The 16,738-nt window shown below is 41.5% G+C and overlaps 4 protein-coding genes across 5 annotated transcripts; 2 read left to right on the forward strand and 2 right to left on the reverse strand.

The window, feature by feature from the left end:
* Window positions 1-1,167: 1,167 nt before the first annotated feature.
* On the reverse strand, window positions 1,168-7,857 carry LOC117641519 (GRIP and coiled-coil domain-containing protein 2). The gene is made up of 17 exons (XM_034378920.1): window positions 7,569-7,857; window positions 7,256-7,370; window positions 7,068-7,153; window positions 6,912-6,989; window positions 5,429-6,809; window positions 4,986-5,098; window positions 4,752-4,895; window positions 4,505-4,674; window positions 4,201-4,414; window positions 3,747-4,121; window positions 3,418-3,668; window positions 3,087-3,288; window positions 2,713-2,955; window positions 2,500-2,626; window positions 2,189-2,424; window positions 1,974-2,082; window positions 1,168-1,879 (listed from the first exon to the last, which is right to left on the reverse strand). Exons 1-17 carry the CDS (start codon window positions 7,584-7,586, stop codon window positions 1,806-1,808), a joined length of 3,936 nt encoding a protein of 1,311 aa, XP_034234811.1. The 5' UTR covers window positions 7,587-7,857; the 3' UTR covers window positions 1,168-1,805.
* A 252-nt stretch (window positions 7,858-8,109) lies between these two features.
* On the forward strand, window positions 8,110-9,202 carry LOC117641524. Of its 2 annotated transcripts, none has more exons than XM_034378929.1 (4): window positions 8,110-8,508; window positions 8,591-8,758; window positions 8,844-8,889; window positions 8,964-9,202. In XM_034378929.1, exons 1-4 carry the CDS (start codon window positions 8,260-8,262, stop codon window positions 9,038-9,040), a joined length of 540 nt encoding a protein of 179 aa, XP_034234820.1. In that variant the 5' UTR covers window positions 8,110-8,259; the 3' UTR covers window positions 9,041-9,202. The 2 variants fall into 2 exon arrangements, with proteins under 2 accessions (XP_034234820.1, XP_034234819.1); XM_034378928.1 differs by having other exon boundaries at window positions 8,118-8,508; window positions 8,841-8,889.
* On the reverse strand, window positions 9,199-10,760 carry LOC117641523 (selenoprotein S-like). The gene is made up of 5 exons (XM_034378927.1): window positions 10,540-10,760; window positions 10,325-10,468; window positions 10,140-10,246; window positions 9,931-10,066; window positions 9,199-9,840 (listed from the first exon to the last, which is right to left on the reverse strand). The coding sequence occupies exons 1-5, from the start codon at window positions 10,619-10,621 to the stop codon at window positions 9,752-9,754; spliced, it is 558 nt and encodes a 185-aa protein (XP_034234818.1). The 5' UTR covers window positions 10,622-10,760; the 3' UTR covers window positions 9,199-9,751.
* A 200-nt stretch (window positions 10,761-10,960) lies between these two features.
* On the forward strand, window positions 10,961-15,518 carry LOC117641520 (kinesin-like protein KIF23). Its single transcript, XM_034378921.1, has 14 exons — window positions 10,961-11,146; window positions 11,437-11,863; window positions 11,945-12,075; window positions 12,164-12,325; window positions 12,406-12,604; window positions 12,677-12,815; window positions 12,896-13,095; window positions 13,199-13,303; window positions 13,446-13,525; window positions 13,609-13,843; window positions 13,925-14,176; window positions 14,253-14,438; window positions 14,516-14,761; window positions 14,853-15,518. Exons 1-14 carry the CDS (start codon window positions 11,136-11,138, stop codon window positions 15,057-15,059), a joined length of 2,580 nt encoding a protein of 859 aa, XP_034234812.1. The 5' UTR covers window positions 10,961-11,135; the 3' UTR covers window positions 15,060-15,518.
* Window positions 15,519-16,738: the final 1,220 nt, after the last annotated feature.

Raw genomic sequence — 16,738 nt, forward strand, 5'->3', positions numbered from 1 at the left:
AGCCCCGTTTATTGGTTGTCACCTCAGGGAAAATTTAGGTTTCGCGAGTCGCCCCCGGAAACAGCCACGACGGAGAACCGTGGTTGGAAATCTACTTGGAATACGAACACACTGCAAATGGTAGAACGGGGCGGCCGGTCACTTAGGGCGTCAGGCCAGTCAGGCCGGGCGCTTCCGCCGCCCCCTTCCCAGGAAAGTTCCCGGCCGCAGGGCGCAGGGCGGCGCACTAGGCGGCGCCGCATGGACACAGTTGACACACTCGTGAACGCGGAACGCCCTGCCATCTCTGTGTGCACTTGTCTTGTCCTCGGGACGCCGTGGTTTGGGGTCCCGTTGCTTTGGCGACATAATCCACGCCAAATTTAGATAAGGCTTCAGCCTTCGCCCTCGGTTTTGCGGAGCGGCGCACCTAGGCGCACCTACCCGACGCCGCAACCGCATTGCCTGCCATTGCTTGTCAAAGATACCGCTTTCAAGTTTCGGGACAGACGTGGCAGATGCTCAGCTCTGGGGAACTGATGCCGTCGCAAGGGCCTTGTTGGGCCTCGCCAACGCAAGGCAGACATGCCTTGCCCGGCACCTAGACCGGCACCGGGCCTCCGCGTCTATGCCAGTCTATGCCTGGCCTGCATCCGAAGGAGCTCCCCGACGACGAGGTCGTTCTGGACTTCTAGCCGCTTCTAGCCCAGGCGCGGGGGCGGGGGGCCTTCAGGCCTTCAGGCCCTTTTTCAGGCCCGGCGGCTTCATGGCGCGTCGCCGAAGAGCCCCTGACCTTCGACTCTTCCAGAGTCCCTGCACCCCGCCGGCGCCTGCCCCCCACCATCAACGCCACCCGGCAAATCGATGCGCGGGGGCAGCGAGGGGAGGGGCGCGCTAGAATGAAAACAACGCCAGCCGGCGTGTACAGTCCCACTCCGACCCTGACCATTAGCTTTCATAGAACGATCGGAAGCTAGCCGCTCTGGAGAGGAGAGGGGTGTGGATCCAGAAAACAGCATAGAGGGCTTACACTCTTGAGATGGTGTGAATCTTTCAGTAGAATTGAGAGACATCTTTGACCTGCCAAGTAACCCATAAATTTCACTTGAGCTCTGCTCTCTCCGGAACTTCCTTCAAAAAGCAAATTTCAGTGGGGAAGTCGGGTGTCAGAAAAAAAAATAGAATTGGTATTTTTTAAAATGATTACTTTATTGTAATTTATTGTGGTGTTATTCATGCACCGAATAAGCAATATTTCACCCCATCTTGCCCCCCAACACAAAACTTTAACACTCCTTACATTTCCAATAATAAATATAACATTATTTCAAAACCTATCACATTTCAAAGGTTAATACAAGCGTACTACTGAATTGTATTTATTGCATTGTATACTTAAATATCAGGCTTAGGAGCAGGAACATGATTTTTACTTGGTACTCTGCCACATATCAAATTATGAAACCAGGTTAGATAGATAATTTGAGGATGATCACAGAAAAGCCAAGGTCATTGTGATATTACTTAAAATCCAACACACACAATCACCAATATCAAGAGGGATTAATAATTTAATAATTTATCATAATACTTAACACAATGGATTGACCATCCGTGCTTTTCAGAAACAAAATGATGAAAAGGATTGCAATGTAAATAATGTAATACATTGTTTTGACTTCCAGCTACAGAGGCACTATATAATCAAATTATTCAAGGAATTAATATTGTGGTTTGAAAATGCTCTGGAGATCTGCACATTTACATTGCAGGTGGCATATCACAGACCAAGCAGAATTTAAAAAGACTTAGTACTATAGTGTTTCTTAAGACCCAGTCCAACCTGGCAAAGGAAGGTAACTACCCCATCCGCGACCTGGAGCATTGCCTTGGGAAGCTCCTGCAGAGAGAAAGAAAAAAAAAACTATGATAAAAACAGCTTTTAAGAACAAAAATTTGAAAAAATCAATGAAAAAAGGGATAGCAATTCAAACCTTTTGCAACAGTGGCAACTAAATTGGCCTCTTCAGGGCTGAGTTTCAATATTGTGTTGAGTACAGGAACTAATCGTTGACGTTCATCTCCATTTTGAAGGGTGATAAACTGAAAATGAAATGGCATCATAAATCAGCAAAGACTACACTTTCCAAAACACTGTATGTACATGAGATAAGAGCCAAAGAAACACTTAAAGCAAAATGGTATTAACCTTCACAACTATATTTTTCAAATACTCTAAGTTGTGAGCATGCTGTGCTCTTTCTTCACTGCGCTGCTGTCTTCTGATTTCTTCTTTCAAAACAGCATTTAATTGTGATAATCGAGCAGCATCACTTTCAGCCTCACTCAGTAGAGCAGTCAAGTGGGATGCTCTTGATTCGCATGCACAAAGTTTAGACTGTAGCAGATCTACATCTAAGTCAGAGGAATTAGTCCGAGCCATTTCTGTAAAAGATGGACATGTTAGGAGAAGTTACAATAACCTTTACTTAGAACATGATTACTGGTTTTTGTTTGTACCTGGAGATTCATCTTCAGGATAAGTTGAAGATGAGAGGAGCTTATCTAGGGGCACCAGCTCATGTCTTCTGTCTTGAGTTGTAACAGAAATACGACGTGATGGGAAAGATTCAACACTTTCAGACCCCTAAAAATAAAGGGATGAATTAAAAAAATTAAAAACAAGTTGCAAATGAACAATTTTTTGTTTCAGATCATAAAATATTGGCCAACCTCTCCTTCTTCCCGCTGCAAGGAGGATAAACGCAGAGCCAAATCAGGGTCTGAAATAGCAGTATTTGACAAGTTAACTGCCCATTCGGCAACAGGGGAAGGACCACTCTGGACACTAGATGCTTGATCACTTTCAACTCGCTGCAAAACTGGGTTGGTGATGGATGCTTGAAGATTTTCTATTTGTTCTGTGAGACTTGCAATTTTCTTCTGATGAGTTATTTTTAAATCATCAAGTTGTTGCTGTTGTAAATAAGATATTTTGTTTTAGTTCATGAAAGATAAAAAAATGTAATTTCAGGATATTGAAATTGAATGGATCAATAAAGTAGGAACTGAATACGATCTAAATTTGAAGCTATACACAAACCAACCTTGTAACATTGAAGGAGCATGTCTGAGTGAAGTTTAGCCTGTTTTGACTCCTCAAGTACTACAGCAAGACGCTCTTCAGCAGCATGTTGTCGCTCAATTGCCTGAGTGTACAATTCTTTTGATGCTTGAGCTTGTTTTATAGCACATATTTTCTCTTCTCTCTCAACACCAACATCTTGCAGTGCTGCTTGCAGCTGAGAGCTAATGGACATCGTATTAATAATGACAATGATGATCAGTAATTAGAAAAAAACCCACTAACAGCATTAAATAACAAAGAAAAGTGTGAAGAATGGAATGTTTTAAGAAACCGAGTTTTTGAGAACTTACGTTGTGAGCTTTAAGTTTTCCTTTAAGTTGCTGATATTGACACGAAGACGTTCTACTTCAACTTCTAGCTCTTCAGCATTATGGAAAGTACTTGAAGAAATCATTCGATCCTCTTGCTTGGTTGATTGACGCAGCACACTTTGAGCACGTACTTTATAGTTTTCAAACTCTGTTTTTACTGAGGCAAGTTCATCTTCTAGGGCCTTATAAGAGCCTTTCAGAGCTGAGGAGTGCTCTTCTAACTGGAATACCTGAGTAGAAAGGGAGATTACAGTCACACATCTACAAGAGTGTTACGTTCAAACGAGGTAGGTTGCACCCTATCTCACCTGCCGACTTAGAGAATCAATCTGATGTCTAGCATGTTCTTCAGCTTGCACTTGCTTAGCAGCAAGATTGGAACATTGTATATTGAGTTCTTCCACAAGAGATCGCTGCTTCTCCAAATCATTGGAGAGTTGCGCAGCAGTTGCCTCCTTTTCTTTTAATTTGGTTTGCAAGTTTTCACTTTCTTCTTTGGCCAAGGACAGTTTTTCATGCAGCTTCTTATTTTCAATTTCTTTGTCTACAAGACTAGTTTCTATTTTATTTAACTGGTCCTCCAGGGATGAGAGGGACACACGTCCTTGTTGCACTTCATTTTCAGAACTTTTCAAACGATCTCGTTCAGAGGAAAGCTGACGAGTTAGCTCAGATACAGATTTCTAAAAAAACAATAAAGTAACAGATCAAGCAATACTAATGACAATTATTGTTTGTAAATCAACAAATATGTATACAGACCTCCATATCAGCCATCTCCAGGCTCAAGACACTTTTCTTCTTAGCATCTACACAAACTTTTTCTAGTTGTTCAGACAATGACTGCTTTTCTTCTTTAAAGCTTTCTATAATGCATTCCTTTTCCTTCAATTCTTTCTGAAGTTTCTCAATTTCACTTTGGAGACCACCAGCTTGTGTGAGAGCAGACTCCAAACTGGATAGAGATACTTCCAAGCTGTTGCAAAAACAAACAAGGTATTGTATAAGTAACTGTAAAAAATTATGAGTATTGTTGTTTTGTTTGCTGAAATTTTTTTAATATTACTTCTTTTTTTCATTTGCAGTGCGCTGAAGCTCCTCTTGAACTGAGGCAAGTTCGAATTTTTTTGAAGCAGATTCCTTCACAGCCAACTCAAGGTCCTTGGAGAGTTGCTGATGTTGTTTTTTCTGCTCCTCAACCAAGTCTTGCAAGCGGTCCACTTCATTTTGAAGTGTCTAAGAAGGACAATAGAAAGTAGTTCATTCAGAAGCGTTCATTTAAGTGGCTGGCAAAGCATAATACTAGTAGTTACCTGCACAGTTTTAGCATGTGATGCTATCTGAGTTAATTTAGCTTGAAGGTCCGACTTTTCTGTTCCCATTTTGGAACGTTCCATCTCGAGTGTTTGAGTAAGCTCTGTCACTCTCTTCTTCAGCTTCACAGCCACAACCCTGAGCTAAGATAAGAAAAAAATAACCTAAGTTAGAACTATTTTTATAGACTATATCCTAACAAGTTGAAAAATTGTAGAGGGATACAAACTTACCTTAGTATATTTGTCCTCAAAAGAGTCCTCCAAATCTTTCATTCGTGATAGTTCCTCCGCACGGCTCAAAGAGAATGTACTTGACACTTCAGTGTTTGTTGATTCATTAGCAGCTAAAGAGAACAAATTCCACATAATGTTAATTCAAATAAAATTGATCTTCAAGGCAAAAACAAAACAAAGTGGAATCGAGGGGTACCTCACTTCGAAAACAGGTGTACACTGACTGGTGACTATACTCAATTTCCACTTTGACTAGACTGAAAATATGACGAAATGCGTTGCAAAACTACTAAAATTGGGACAAATTTACGTGGTTTTGCCGACTTTTTCAGTGACTAGACTGAAACAAGGCAGTGACTGGAGTCAGGGGTGTACACTGACTAGACGAAGTGAGGTACCCCTCGAGTGGAATTTTGCCTCATAAAATTGATTGAACTTACCATAATCTTTTAGCTTTGACACCTCTTGTTCAAGGTCTTGGATTAATTTGTCTTTACTAGACAAAACAGCTTGAAGAGAAGTTACCTGCTCACGCAACTCTTGCTCAATCTGCAAGCTGGATGAGTGTCTGGCCTCAAAGCTTTTTATTTGATTTTCACTTTCGGTAAGCTGCTCTTTTATTTTGTCCCTCACATGAATCAAATCTGATCTCTCCTGACTGAAAGCACTCAGCTCATTCTCCAGCTCCGAAACTCGTGTCGATAAATGGGAAATATCTTCACACTTCTTTTGCATTGCTTCATCCCTTTCAAGGACACCATTTTGAAGTTCATCATTTTCCCTTTTCAATTCTTCGATACGTTTTGTGTGGTCTTCTACTAATGTGGTAAAATGTTCTACTTGAGATTCAAGGAGAAATTTAGTTACTTTGCTACTTTTCAACAATTTATTCTTTGCTGATAATGCCTCTTGAAGTTCTCCAACTTGAGTCTCCAACTCAAGTGTTCTCTGCTTCTCTTCCTCTCCCAATTGGTTATTTTTCATATCTGCAAGGTCCCTTTCAAGAGAAGCTATATTATCAGAGGAAGTGCCTTTCTCCAATTCAAGTAAATCTACTTTAGATGAAAGCTCTGAAGACAGCTGTTCCAGTTTGGCTAAATTTTCTTTGGCATTTTGTAGTTCAATCGACAATCCCATGATAGTGTTTTCTGCTGAACATAATTCTTGATCTTTTTTCGAAATTTCTTCTTTAAAATGATCTATTGTTTTATTTTTTTCAACCTCCTGGCTTTCACTCTTGCAGGACTTTTCATCAAGCAATGTTTTGTAAGCTTCAACTTGGTTTTCGAGATCTTTCATCTTGCTGTTGAAGCGGTCAAGGACATCCTGTTTATCATTAAGTTCCCTTTGAATTGTTTCTACTAGCACATTCATCTTGGAAATGCTTTCTTCTTGTTTCTTGATGTCCTCATCTTTACTGAGCAGTAATTCTTCAAGAGAGTGTATCTTTTTTTCATTTATTAAATTTTCTTCCATATTTTCCCTTTTTGCACTGTCTAAGGATTCTTGAAGGGACTGGATTTTTGATGTAAAATCCATTTTAGTGTTTTCACTTAGCTCCTTGTCCCTATCCTGAGCTTCTTGTAAACACCTCAATTCATTGTCTTTTTCATCCACAAGCTTTTGAACCTGACCATATAAATCATTAAGTCTTTGACAGTCAATTTTGGATTGTAATAATTCAGATTCCAAGGCATTAATTTTTTCATTTGACAATTCTAATTCTGCTGAGCGACAATTGGCAAGGTCAGATTCAAGCGGTGCTTTCAGGTGAACACTTTCACTTGTTTCCGTTTCTTCTTTATCTCTTCCATTGCTTACCTAAAAGTTTATAGAAACCAAATTTGCTGAAATAAGCACTTACTTCATCTTTTCAATGAACATTTTAGTTTTGATTTACGGAAGGCAAGAAAATGTACGTACCCTATTAATCTTCAGGGATTCAATTGTATCTTGTGCATATTTGAGCTCATGCTCTAAGCCAGCTCTTAAATCAGCCTCCTGCAAGAAGAATGACATGTTGAATATCCCACTGATCCTTTTAAAAATTTCAAAATGTTACACACGAAAAAACTGTACCTTAGTTTTCTCATCTTCACATTTCTGTAGCCTTTCTTCGAGAGATTGGACAACCTTTTCTTGTTCAGAAAATAGTTTGATCAGTTCTGAAAAAAAAATTTGATCAGGAAGAGCATTTTTTTCTGATTAGAATAAATCAGTTTTAATGGGAGCAACATTTTTAAGGTTTTTCTAAACCTTCAACTAACCCCCTTTCGATTCCTTTGCCTTTTGAGCAATTATAATGGCTTGCCGGTATTTTTTGATGAGATCCTCTTTGGTCAATGACTCAATAGGTATTTTCCTGTTGACTTGAGGCTCCTCCTGACATGTAAGATGAAAAAGAAATAAAATAATTAAAATAAGAACTTTGCAGAAAATAGAAAATTAGCACAAATAGAAGAATATAAGAGGCGTCAACGAGAAGAATATTATAAACAGACACACATTAATATACTGTCACAAAACAACATAATGTCCCCAGTGAAATAAAACAAGTAACATATGTAAAATTTTACTCACGGATCCTTGGTTGTCCATGATTGGTGTTCAAAGGCTGGTTGCTGTGATTCAAAACATCATAAACGAAGGTTACCTCGGTGTCACTGGCGCAATGATCTCACGCCCACCAGTTAAAATTACAGACACCCGTTTTGCGACTAGCCAACAGGAAAAGGAGGTTCTGATAACTTTTCCACGTAGCAGCAGCCGAGATGAGGCGTAAATATTGCATCTGTCAAACGTCAAAACTGTGTCGTCGTGAACGTCTTGTCTTTATCAACATCACCACCAGAGCCTTCTAAGCAGTCCCTTGTGACTTGAAGATGGGTGGCAGCGGAGCCCTCTGATTGGCTGGGAGTCCGGTAGTACCTCCAATAGCGCCAACGTTTACGCAGAAGAGCCCGTTCATAATTTACGTGTTAATATGGGGTGACGTGATTCAAACTTGATAATTTTTGCCTGGCCTAGTTCCTGGGGTAGGGGTGTGTCATTCAATCGTGCTTTCTTGTCTCCCGACCAAGTTCACGGATATGTTGCTTTCTTGACCTCGTGTTTCCTAAAGTGTTTGGTGTGGGAGGGGGAGGGGAATACCTGGTTTACATCTGAAGTGCTTCAAGGGGTTAGATAGTGTTTCGTTTATATGCGTCTTTGATCTGATAGTATCGCGGACGCCCACGTTCGATTTGTGACGGATTCTTCCCAACTTAGAGAAATGAATTCGCGCAATGTGAATCCTTGGACACCGCCTCATCGCAGAGTGGTAAACCAAAGTGCCGGTGCTGCTGGTGCTGCGGCAGTGACTTCGCCGCCGTCTAGGCCCACTGCCACTTCCAGGCGCCTATACACGGTTCCAAGCTCTGGGGGCAGCCTGGGTGGATCATCTTCGGCAACTGATGCCAGGGCAGCTCAAGAAAGAGCCCACGAGGCTCGAGTTGCAATTTACGAAGAAAAACAGGCGGAGGTAAGCACTGAAAATTGTGTTTCAGAAAGTAGCTTTAATGGAAAAAGCTCTTCCTTGTGCTGACATATCATTCAATTTCCAGATAAGAAAGAAGAAACTCGAAGAGAAAATGGCCAAATATCATTATTTAATCGGAAATACACTAGGAAAGTCTGATGGGTTGACCATGCAGCAGGTTAGAGAGTTGCAAGATCAACAAAACTCCGAGATTGCTCAGACTGCCGCTTTGCTGAAACTTCGAGAAACTCAGGTACCAATAATACCTTAGAAGCAGCATGCCTTTAAAGAAAAGGAGCTTCACAACTTTATATCAACATGTGTTGTTCATGCAGCAGGATGAAAGCAGAAAGGATCCTCCAGAAGTGCAGAAGGAATCAGTTGGTAAGACTTCAATTGAGTTCAGTTCTTATGGGACTTTGTGAGCATAATGAGTAATGAAGCCATATTCCTTGCAGTGAAGTCAATGCAACAAATTCGGATGGAGCAGCAAGCTAAATACAATAACACAGTGCAGAAGAAATCACCAACCTAGAATTCTATATGAAACCTCTACGTGTTGTTTTAAAAATGCCACCTGTTCTTTGCCATGGCTTTTGGAGTCAAGCCCAACACTCATCAACATAATTATCTTCAATTTTCTTGCAATAACTATCCAAATATTCCAATCTGAATTAAAACATTCTTAAAAAGTTGATTCTGTAATTTTTTTTATTTTAATACAAAGTCAGTTTTTAACACGGGTAACAATCTAAGTGGAAAGTAATTCAAACAAAATGCAGTACATGACTGACAAGTAAAGAAAGGAATGTCTATAGAAGGAAACCTTCATAATACACCTGTAAAGTGTTTAATAGTTAAAAAACATTATTGATTAATCTGATAATGATATGGTTATAAAATCATGTGGAAACAGCAGGCTTAGTTGTCAACACACATGTTATGTAGCAACAAAATTTCTGCTTGGTAACATATACAACAAAAAGATATGATAACAAAATGACCAAAATTTTAAGATAATTTAACATAACAAATACAGTGCATCCCTTTTAAAACGTGTCAGCCGCCTTGCACGCGATCGCGACCGTTAATGCGGATGAATTTTCGGCGATTTGACTAGGTTTGTGAATTCTTTTTAGCAATGGTTAAAGCAGGAAAATGGCTGAGGCGGACACAGTTTAAGAGGGATGTACTGTAACAACACACCATAAAAATGAGATTACAGTTCATTTATTTCTGAACCATCTTACTTCTTTCCACAACCTCCTCCGGGGCATCCTCTCTTGGGAGGCCGATATCCACTAGAGCTTCCGGCCCCCATTAATGGGTTATACTCTAAACAGTAGGAAAAAAGGCAATCAGCAACCACAGGTAAATTTTGAAAAGGACATGGCAAATTTACTCAGAGAAAGGATATTCCCTTACCTGGCTTAAAACTTGAATCCTTTTTTTTGCTTGGACCTGGCACAGCTTCACAGGATTTAGATGGCTCATTACCAAGTCGCCGGCCACCTGTTCCTGTTTGACGAGCAATCCATTCTTCTCGCTTCTGTTCCTCAAGCTAAAGCAATAAAAAAGGGTTTCATGAGAGGGTACTCAAAGGAAAATATCAGCCAATAGGTAGTGCATCATACTTCTTGTGCCCTCTCAGCCTTGATTTTGGCTTGGCGGTCATGCTCTTCCTGCATCCGTTGCCGTGCTGCAATAATGGCTTCTTGCCTGGCTCTAAACAAATCTGGATCTGAAAGAGAAACGGAAAATGAAGAGTGAAATAGAAGTCTATGGAGTCCTTCCAAAAAATAAATAGAGCAGTACACACTCTTGTGTATTTGAGCAGCATATTCATCCTCTTCTCGTTTCTTTCTCCAAGCCTCATAGGAAGGCTGAATCTTACTCCATAGATAAAGAGAGAGAACGATGAAACCTAATATATACCACCCAAAGGTGGCATAAATGTATTCAACTGAAAAGAGAACAAAGTACATGAGAGTTGAAAATAAAAAATTATTTAACAAAATCAAATAAAATGTTTACCGAATGAAAAGATGTCAGAGAGAAGGGCTGGAGTGGGCTGCTCCAGAGTCTCCGGATGGGGTGAAGCCGTTTGCTCCTCCATAATGGTCTCTTTTGCACAGTACTCCTGAAACTTAAACCACCCTGACTCGACAAATGTTGACAAATACTGGTTGTAGTTTTGAGGTTAGGGACTTCTTGTGTGTGTGACAGCACAGCCGTAGCCTTCTTGAAAGGTCGGTCTGCTTCAAGGAAAACAAATCAATGTGACCACCTTAAGTGATACTTCAAACACATTTTTTTGTACTTTTTAGTCAGAATAGACATGAAATAAGTATCTTGCCTTAATATTTAATTTTTTATCTTCTTTAAATTTTGAAATTTTCAGTGAGAAAACGGTTAAAAAATAAGATGTTGATTTTGTTTCCTAGATGGACAGACTGTTAGTCAAAACGAAAAGTTCGTTGGGTTTGAAACTTCTGAGCATTTGCTGCGGACGGTGGTCTGTGTAACATTCTAAGTTATTTTTAAACCATTATTGGCAGTGATTAGAAGAACCATTGCATGCGCGATCAAATAAATATTCATATTTAATCGAAGACAACACAAGCATCATAATGAAGCCTGTGTAAGTAGTGCTCCTTCCTTATCAAAGGCTAACGTTTTGAGAAGCCGGCTAACCAATCTTACTATTTTCGTATTTTTCTCCTTTAAATACTCTCATATTATTTTTGTAATGGAAATACTTTCTATCTTCCTGCAACTTTTCTTTTTCCGCCGATATGTACGCTTTTTTGGACGGCGAAAATTTCCATTAGGATCTATTTCATTTCTTGTTCTACCCTACCATTTCTCATAATGTCCCTTTCATTTGTGGATTTGATCAATTTATTTAATTTTTGCACACTATCTTTTTAGGAGGACGAGAGCTGTACCCAAGAAAACGCCCGCCAAGCCAAAAAGCTTCTCCAAAGACCCAGTGCAAGTTTTTTGTCGGCTCCGACCGATGCAAAATGAATCCGATGAATCTTGCATGAAGATCATATCAGAACAGTCCATCCAAGTAACCCCTCCAGATACGTCTGCTAACTACCGAGCAGGAACAGCTAAAGATGTTATTTACTCATTTAATAGAGTATTCGATGAAAGTATTAGTCAGAAAGAGGTCTTTGAAACCGTGGGGTTGCCTTTGGTGAAGTCCCTTCTTGAGGGGCGTAATGGTCTTCTGTTTGCCTATGGAGTAACTGGGAGTGGAAAGACTCATACTATGAATGGCGAACCTCAAGATGGAGGTATTATGCCCCGTTCCTTAGATGTTATATTCAACAGCATTGCCCATTTCCAGGTATCATTCTAGATAATTTTATTTCAAGTATCTCTGGTTTGTTTTTGTAACTCGTGCTAATCAGTTAAGTTGTTTTTTCAGGCCAAAAAGTACACATTCAAAGCAGACAGGATGAATGGCTTTGAAATACAAAGTGATATTGATGCTCTCCAAGAAAGGCAGCATGAGTTGATGAGAAACTTAGAGTCAAGACCAATCAAAACCCCAAGAAAGTTAGTATAATATCTATTATTCTTCTGTCACAACTTACAAGGCATTCAATTTTTATGTGTTTTGTAATTCGGGTTTTTTATTCTTTAGGAATTCTGATCCAGATTTACATTTTCGCCAGCCAGATACAACAACACTGGATGTTGTATGCGAAGACAATACCTTTGCTGTGTTTGTCACTTATGTTGAAATCTACAACAACAGTGTCTTTGATCTACTGGAGGAAGTAACTGAAGATATGCTCCGGACAAAGTGGGTTTTACACTATGATTTTTGGTTGCCTTTCTTTAGTTAAAATTTTATGTAATGAAATTCCTCAAATATTGTTCTAGGTCAATGCAAATGAAAATACTCAGGGAAGATGCTTTGAAAAACATGTATGTGCATGGAGTGACAGAGATAGAAGTAAAGTCACCAGAAGAAGCTTTTGAAGCCTTTTACAGAGGACAAAGAAAGAAACGCATGGCCCATACTACACTAAATGCTGAGTCCAGTCGGAGTCATTCTGTTTTCTCTATTAGGCTGGTTCAGGTAAGGTGTAGAGTTTGAGTTGTGTGGTCTCCTTTTAATTCCCCTGCTGTAACAACTGACCCTCTCTTTCAGGCTCCACTTGATCACCATGGTGAAAATGTTCTTCAGGAAAAGGGTGGAATGTTGATCAGTCAGCTCTCCCTTGTTGATCTGGCTGGGTGTGAGCGAACTAATCGTACCAAGAACAGTGGTCAGCGGCTCAGGGAAGCAGGTATGCTTTTTCTTCCTTTTTTGTTTTCTACCAAACTCTCTCATGTTTCAACTTTTGTTATATTAACCTCAATTCCATAGGAAATATCAATAATTCATTAATGACACTGCGCTCGTGTCTTGAAATGCTGCGGGAAAACCAGCTGACAGGGTCCAATAAAATGGTCCCATACAGAGACTCCAAACTTACCCATTTGTTTAAGAGTTACCTAGATGGAGAAGGTGAAGTTCGTATGATAATTTGTGCTAATCCTAGAGCTGAAGATTATGATGAGACAATGGTATGTTGTTTTGCTAGTTTGACACTCATACTTAGACACACATGTATTTGTGTACGTGTTGGAGCTGCAATGAATCTAAAATGTTTGTGTCATTATTTTGCAGCAAGTCATGAAATTTGCTGAAATGAGCCAGGAAGTACAGATAGCTAGGCCTACACCTGTGCGTGTGGACTTTGGATTCACTCCTGGTCGAAGGAAAGCTAATCAGGTACATATATACCTTGTGCACCTTAAATGCCATGATGTTTCCTTGCTTTCTAAGTTTCTGTTGACTTAAAGTATTTAAAGGATATCAATTTTGATCTGTCTGTAATAAATAGAAGATGTGCAATAAATGTTTTTGGGCTTAGGTGTTTCGGTCAGCTGTTCGACAGCTACAAGAAGATGGTATCAATTCAAACATTCCTGTGGATGTGGATGTTGTTTATAGGTAAGATTTGAAGGAATCTCATAGCAAGAGACTGAATTCTGTGTGGCCTTGTCCAGGTTCCCATCCAACTCTCTTTGTTGCAGCTTGGCCACGGATTTACCTTCCCTGGACATTCTCGGACCAGATGGCGCCAAGGTTATATCCGAACTCAAAGAGTTCTTGCAGGAACGAATGAAACATCGAACCATGCTTCAGAAAAATCTGATTTCAAAACAAGAACAGTTCAGAGCATTGCTGGCTGAAGTAGAGCGTGAAAATGTTCTTTCAAAGCAAGAAGTTTTATCCATACAAGCTCAACTTGACCAAGAACGCAGCAGAGTAAGTAGTTTACTCATCAATGCTTACTTGTGTGCAACAGCATTATTATTGCAATTTGTTAATCAACGTTTGTTAATTTAGATGCGTGCTGTTCAAACAAAATTGGGCACAATGGAGAGGCAGTACTCAACACTACAACGCCGATATGATGAGCAAGAGCAGCAAAATCAGATTTTGAGGCAAGAAAAGGCAGATCTTGAATTGGCTTTGTCTCAGAGCGCTATTGATAAACAGAAAGTTAAACATAGATACAATGCTAAAGTTGCTGTTGAAAAAGAAAAGATCTCTTATGAGTATGAGAAGAAGTTGGAGAGAGACAGAGAAGCCCTTCGTGTAAGTGTGCCTCCTCCCTGCCCTGCCCAGAGTGCTCATTGTAAAGTGTTTCTAATAGTAGTTTATTTCCTCTTAGCACCAAGTTCGTGAGAAAGATGAGAAAATTCGTCGTGTCCAGCGGGCTTTGAAGGAGGATGTCCATGTTCCAAGCACTGCCTCATCAACCAACAGTGCTGCTAATGTCACATCCAAGTCAGATGGCAGCACAACCCAGTCTTCTAATACATTTTTGCTGCGGACGCCTGGAGCTGATTCAAGAAGGGTAAGTTGTCTGATTAATTACATTATCCAAATGTCCTTTAATTATGGTGAAACTTGCTGACATTGAACACATCTCAGATGGGTATGGCCCTGAGAAACCCTCGCCACCGTCGTTCACGTTCTGCTGAGGGAACCGGGAAATGGTTGGACCACTGTCCTGCCACGCCAGTGCCTCTGAACACTGTGTTCCAGCCGAACATGAGGAAACGTAAGTCTGTTACCAAGCTTACGGATGTCAAGGATATTACAAAAGGCACTGAACGCTACTGCCTCACCACTCAAGAGCAAGATACGGATGGAGAATTGGAAACCCGCCTATACAAGGTAGGCCTTTTTAACTGTTGATGTGACAGTTGTTGTTTGTTATCAAATGAACCCAGTCCTTAATGAATGTCTAATTTTGAACTTGTTCCAGGGTGATGTTGTGCCGACCTGCTCTGGTGGAGCTCAAGTGATCTTCAGTGATGTTGAACTTCTGAAGCAGTCCTCTCCTACCGGCAATGCCTCCGGACCTGTCACTCGCAAAAGAAGTGCTCAAATGTCTGGTACTGATGTTGCTGAAAGATGTTCAACTGCTGTGGAAGGTCATGGAAAGCGACCTCATCTTCTAACCAAGCCTTAATCGCTATCTTTCAGACAAAGACTAGGGCCTCATAACTGCTAGTTAAACATAACTTTGTCTTTATGTTGCTTGTTCTTACCTATAAGTACTGTAAATCCTCTTAGCCTTTAATATTTAACAAACTTAAAAACTAATTTTTATTAATTTTATAAATGAAGAAGTTAACATTATTTTTCTTCTACTGTAGGGTTGATACTTTAATTTTCTAATTCCCTACCAATTATATTGTTGCCTGACAATATTCTTAGTGCTGTGGGGTTTATTGATTATCCCAGTGGTTGTGGTTGCTTTATATAATGCTTTCTCTGCTGGTTTTTGACATAACTTTTTTTTCTCTTTTCAATCAACTTCTATGATTTGTTATTTAGTCAAATCCTGTTTGCAACTGTGATCAAAGCATGCTGTCTTCTGCATTTTATTTTTAGCATCTCATATCACAATAAATACTTTATAAATAAAGAAGGCTTTTTTTCCCCCCATCATTTAAAAAATCCTTTTTCATTTCACAGTTTCCAAATCCAAAACGCTCAATTCTCTTGGTTGGATATCCTCTTAACAAAGCAAGTCAGAATGCCTTGTGGCATTAAAATGACAATGTTGTGATGGGGACTCTGCACGCGTTCGAATGAAGCGGTTTGTCCAAAGCCGTGCTAAGCAAATTAGGCAAAATTGGGGCTCTGCGCTCACTTGTCCACACTGCAGGGAAGCCCGCGTATGAATGAAGTGAGGCATGGGACTGGTGCATCTATTGGCAGCACTAATCTGACACATCTGACGTTCGGTCGAGGAGAACACCCCTTCCCGCTTGGAACTAAGGAAGCCGAAGTCCACATTGAAGTGCCGAATTGCACTGTCGCGATACTGCAAAATGAAAAGAAGCTCGAGTTTCGAACGTCGGGCGCAGATCTGAAGATCTACACCTCGACGTTCTCGACCACATTTTTCATTGGCCTGGTTCCGTGCAAGCGATCCAGGTCCTTCACTACAAGCCGTGATAAACAGTAATGAACACTTGGTCAAGCAAATCGCTGGCTAGCAGTGCTGGCGCCGAAATTGGCAAGGACGGCCTGGGACGGCGCGCCGCAGCGTTTTGGCGGTACCCGGTGGGGCCTAAATACACGCATGAGCGCGGTGCCCATTGGCTGTCCCCGGGGCGGGTGGGGGTGAGGGGGGCCACCTCGGGGCGGTGCGACGGCTGCCGGGGGCGTCGTCTGCACTGCTAACTGCGAGGCTGCCGCGCGAGGGGGCGGGGCCGTGGCGGGCGTGCCAACGCGCCCTACCCCGGGACTAGGACCGCCCTCCACTCCGCCTGCCTCCGCCTCCGCCTCCGCCCCCGAGACGTCGCCGAGCCTGGCCGAGTCTGCCCTGCCGCCCGGTGGGACCTGGGGCTGCTGGGGGCTGGGGCCCCGACCACCGCCACCGACCGGGGCTGGGGTCCGGGCTCTTTAGTCCATCCTCCGCCCCCGTCCCGTCGACGACACCCCGGCGCCGCGCCGCCTTGGTAGCTGGAGCCGCGGCGCGTGCGTGCGTGCGTGTGCGAGAGTGCGTGTGTCCGTGAGCGGAGTGTGTCTGGACAGCACACCACCGCGGCCGTTATTTGCTCAAGCCGTCACCAGTGTCGTGGCCGCCGTGCTACTGCCACAGCCGCGTCAGCCGCGGTGACCGTAACAACCGCCTAC

Source organism: Thrips palmi, unplaced genomic scaffold, assembly GCF_012932325.1.
Source record: "Thrips palmi isolate BJ-2018 unplaced genomic scaffold, TpBJ-2018v1 HiC_scaffold_15, whole genome shotgun sequence".
NCBI lineage: Eukaryota > Metazoa > Arthropoda > Insecta > Thysanoptera > Thripidae > Thrips > Thrips palmi.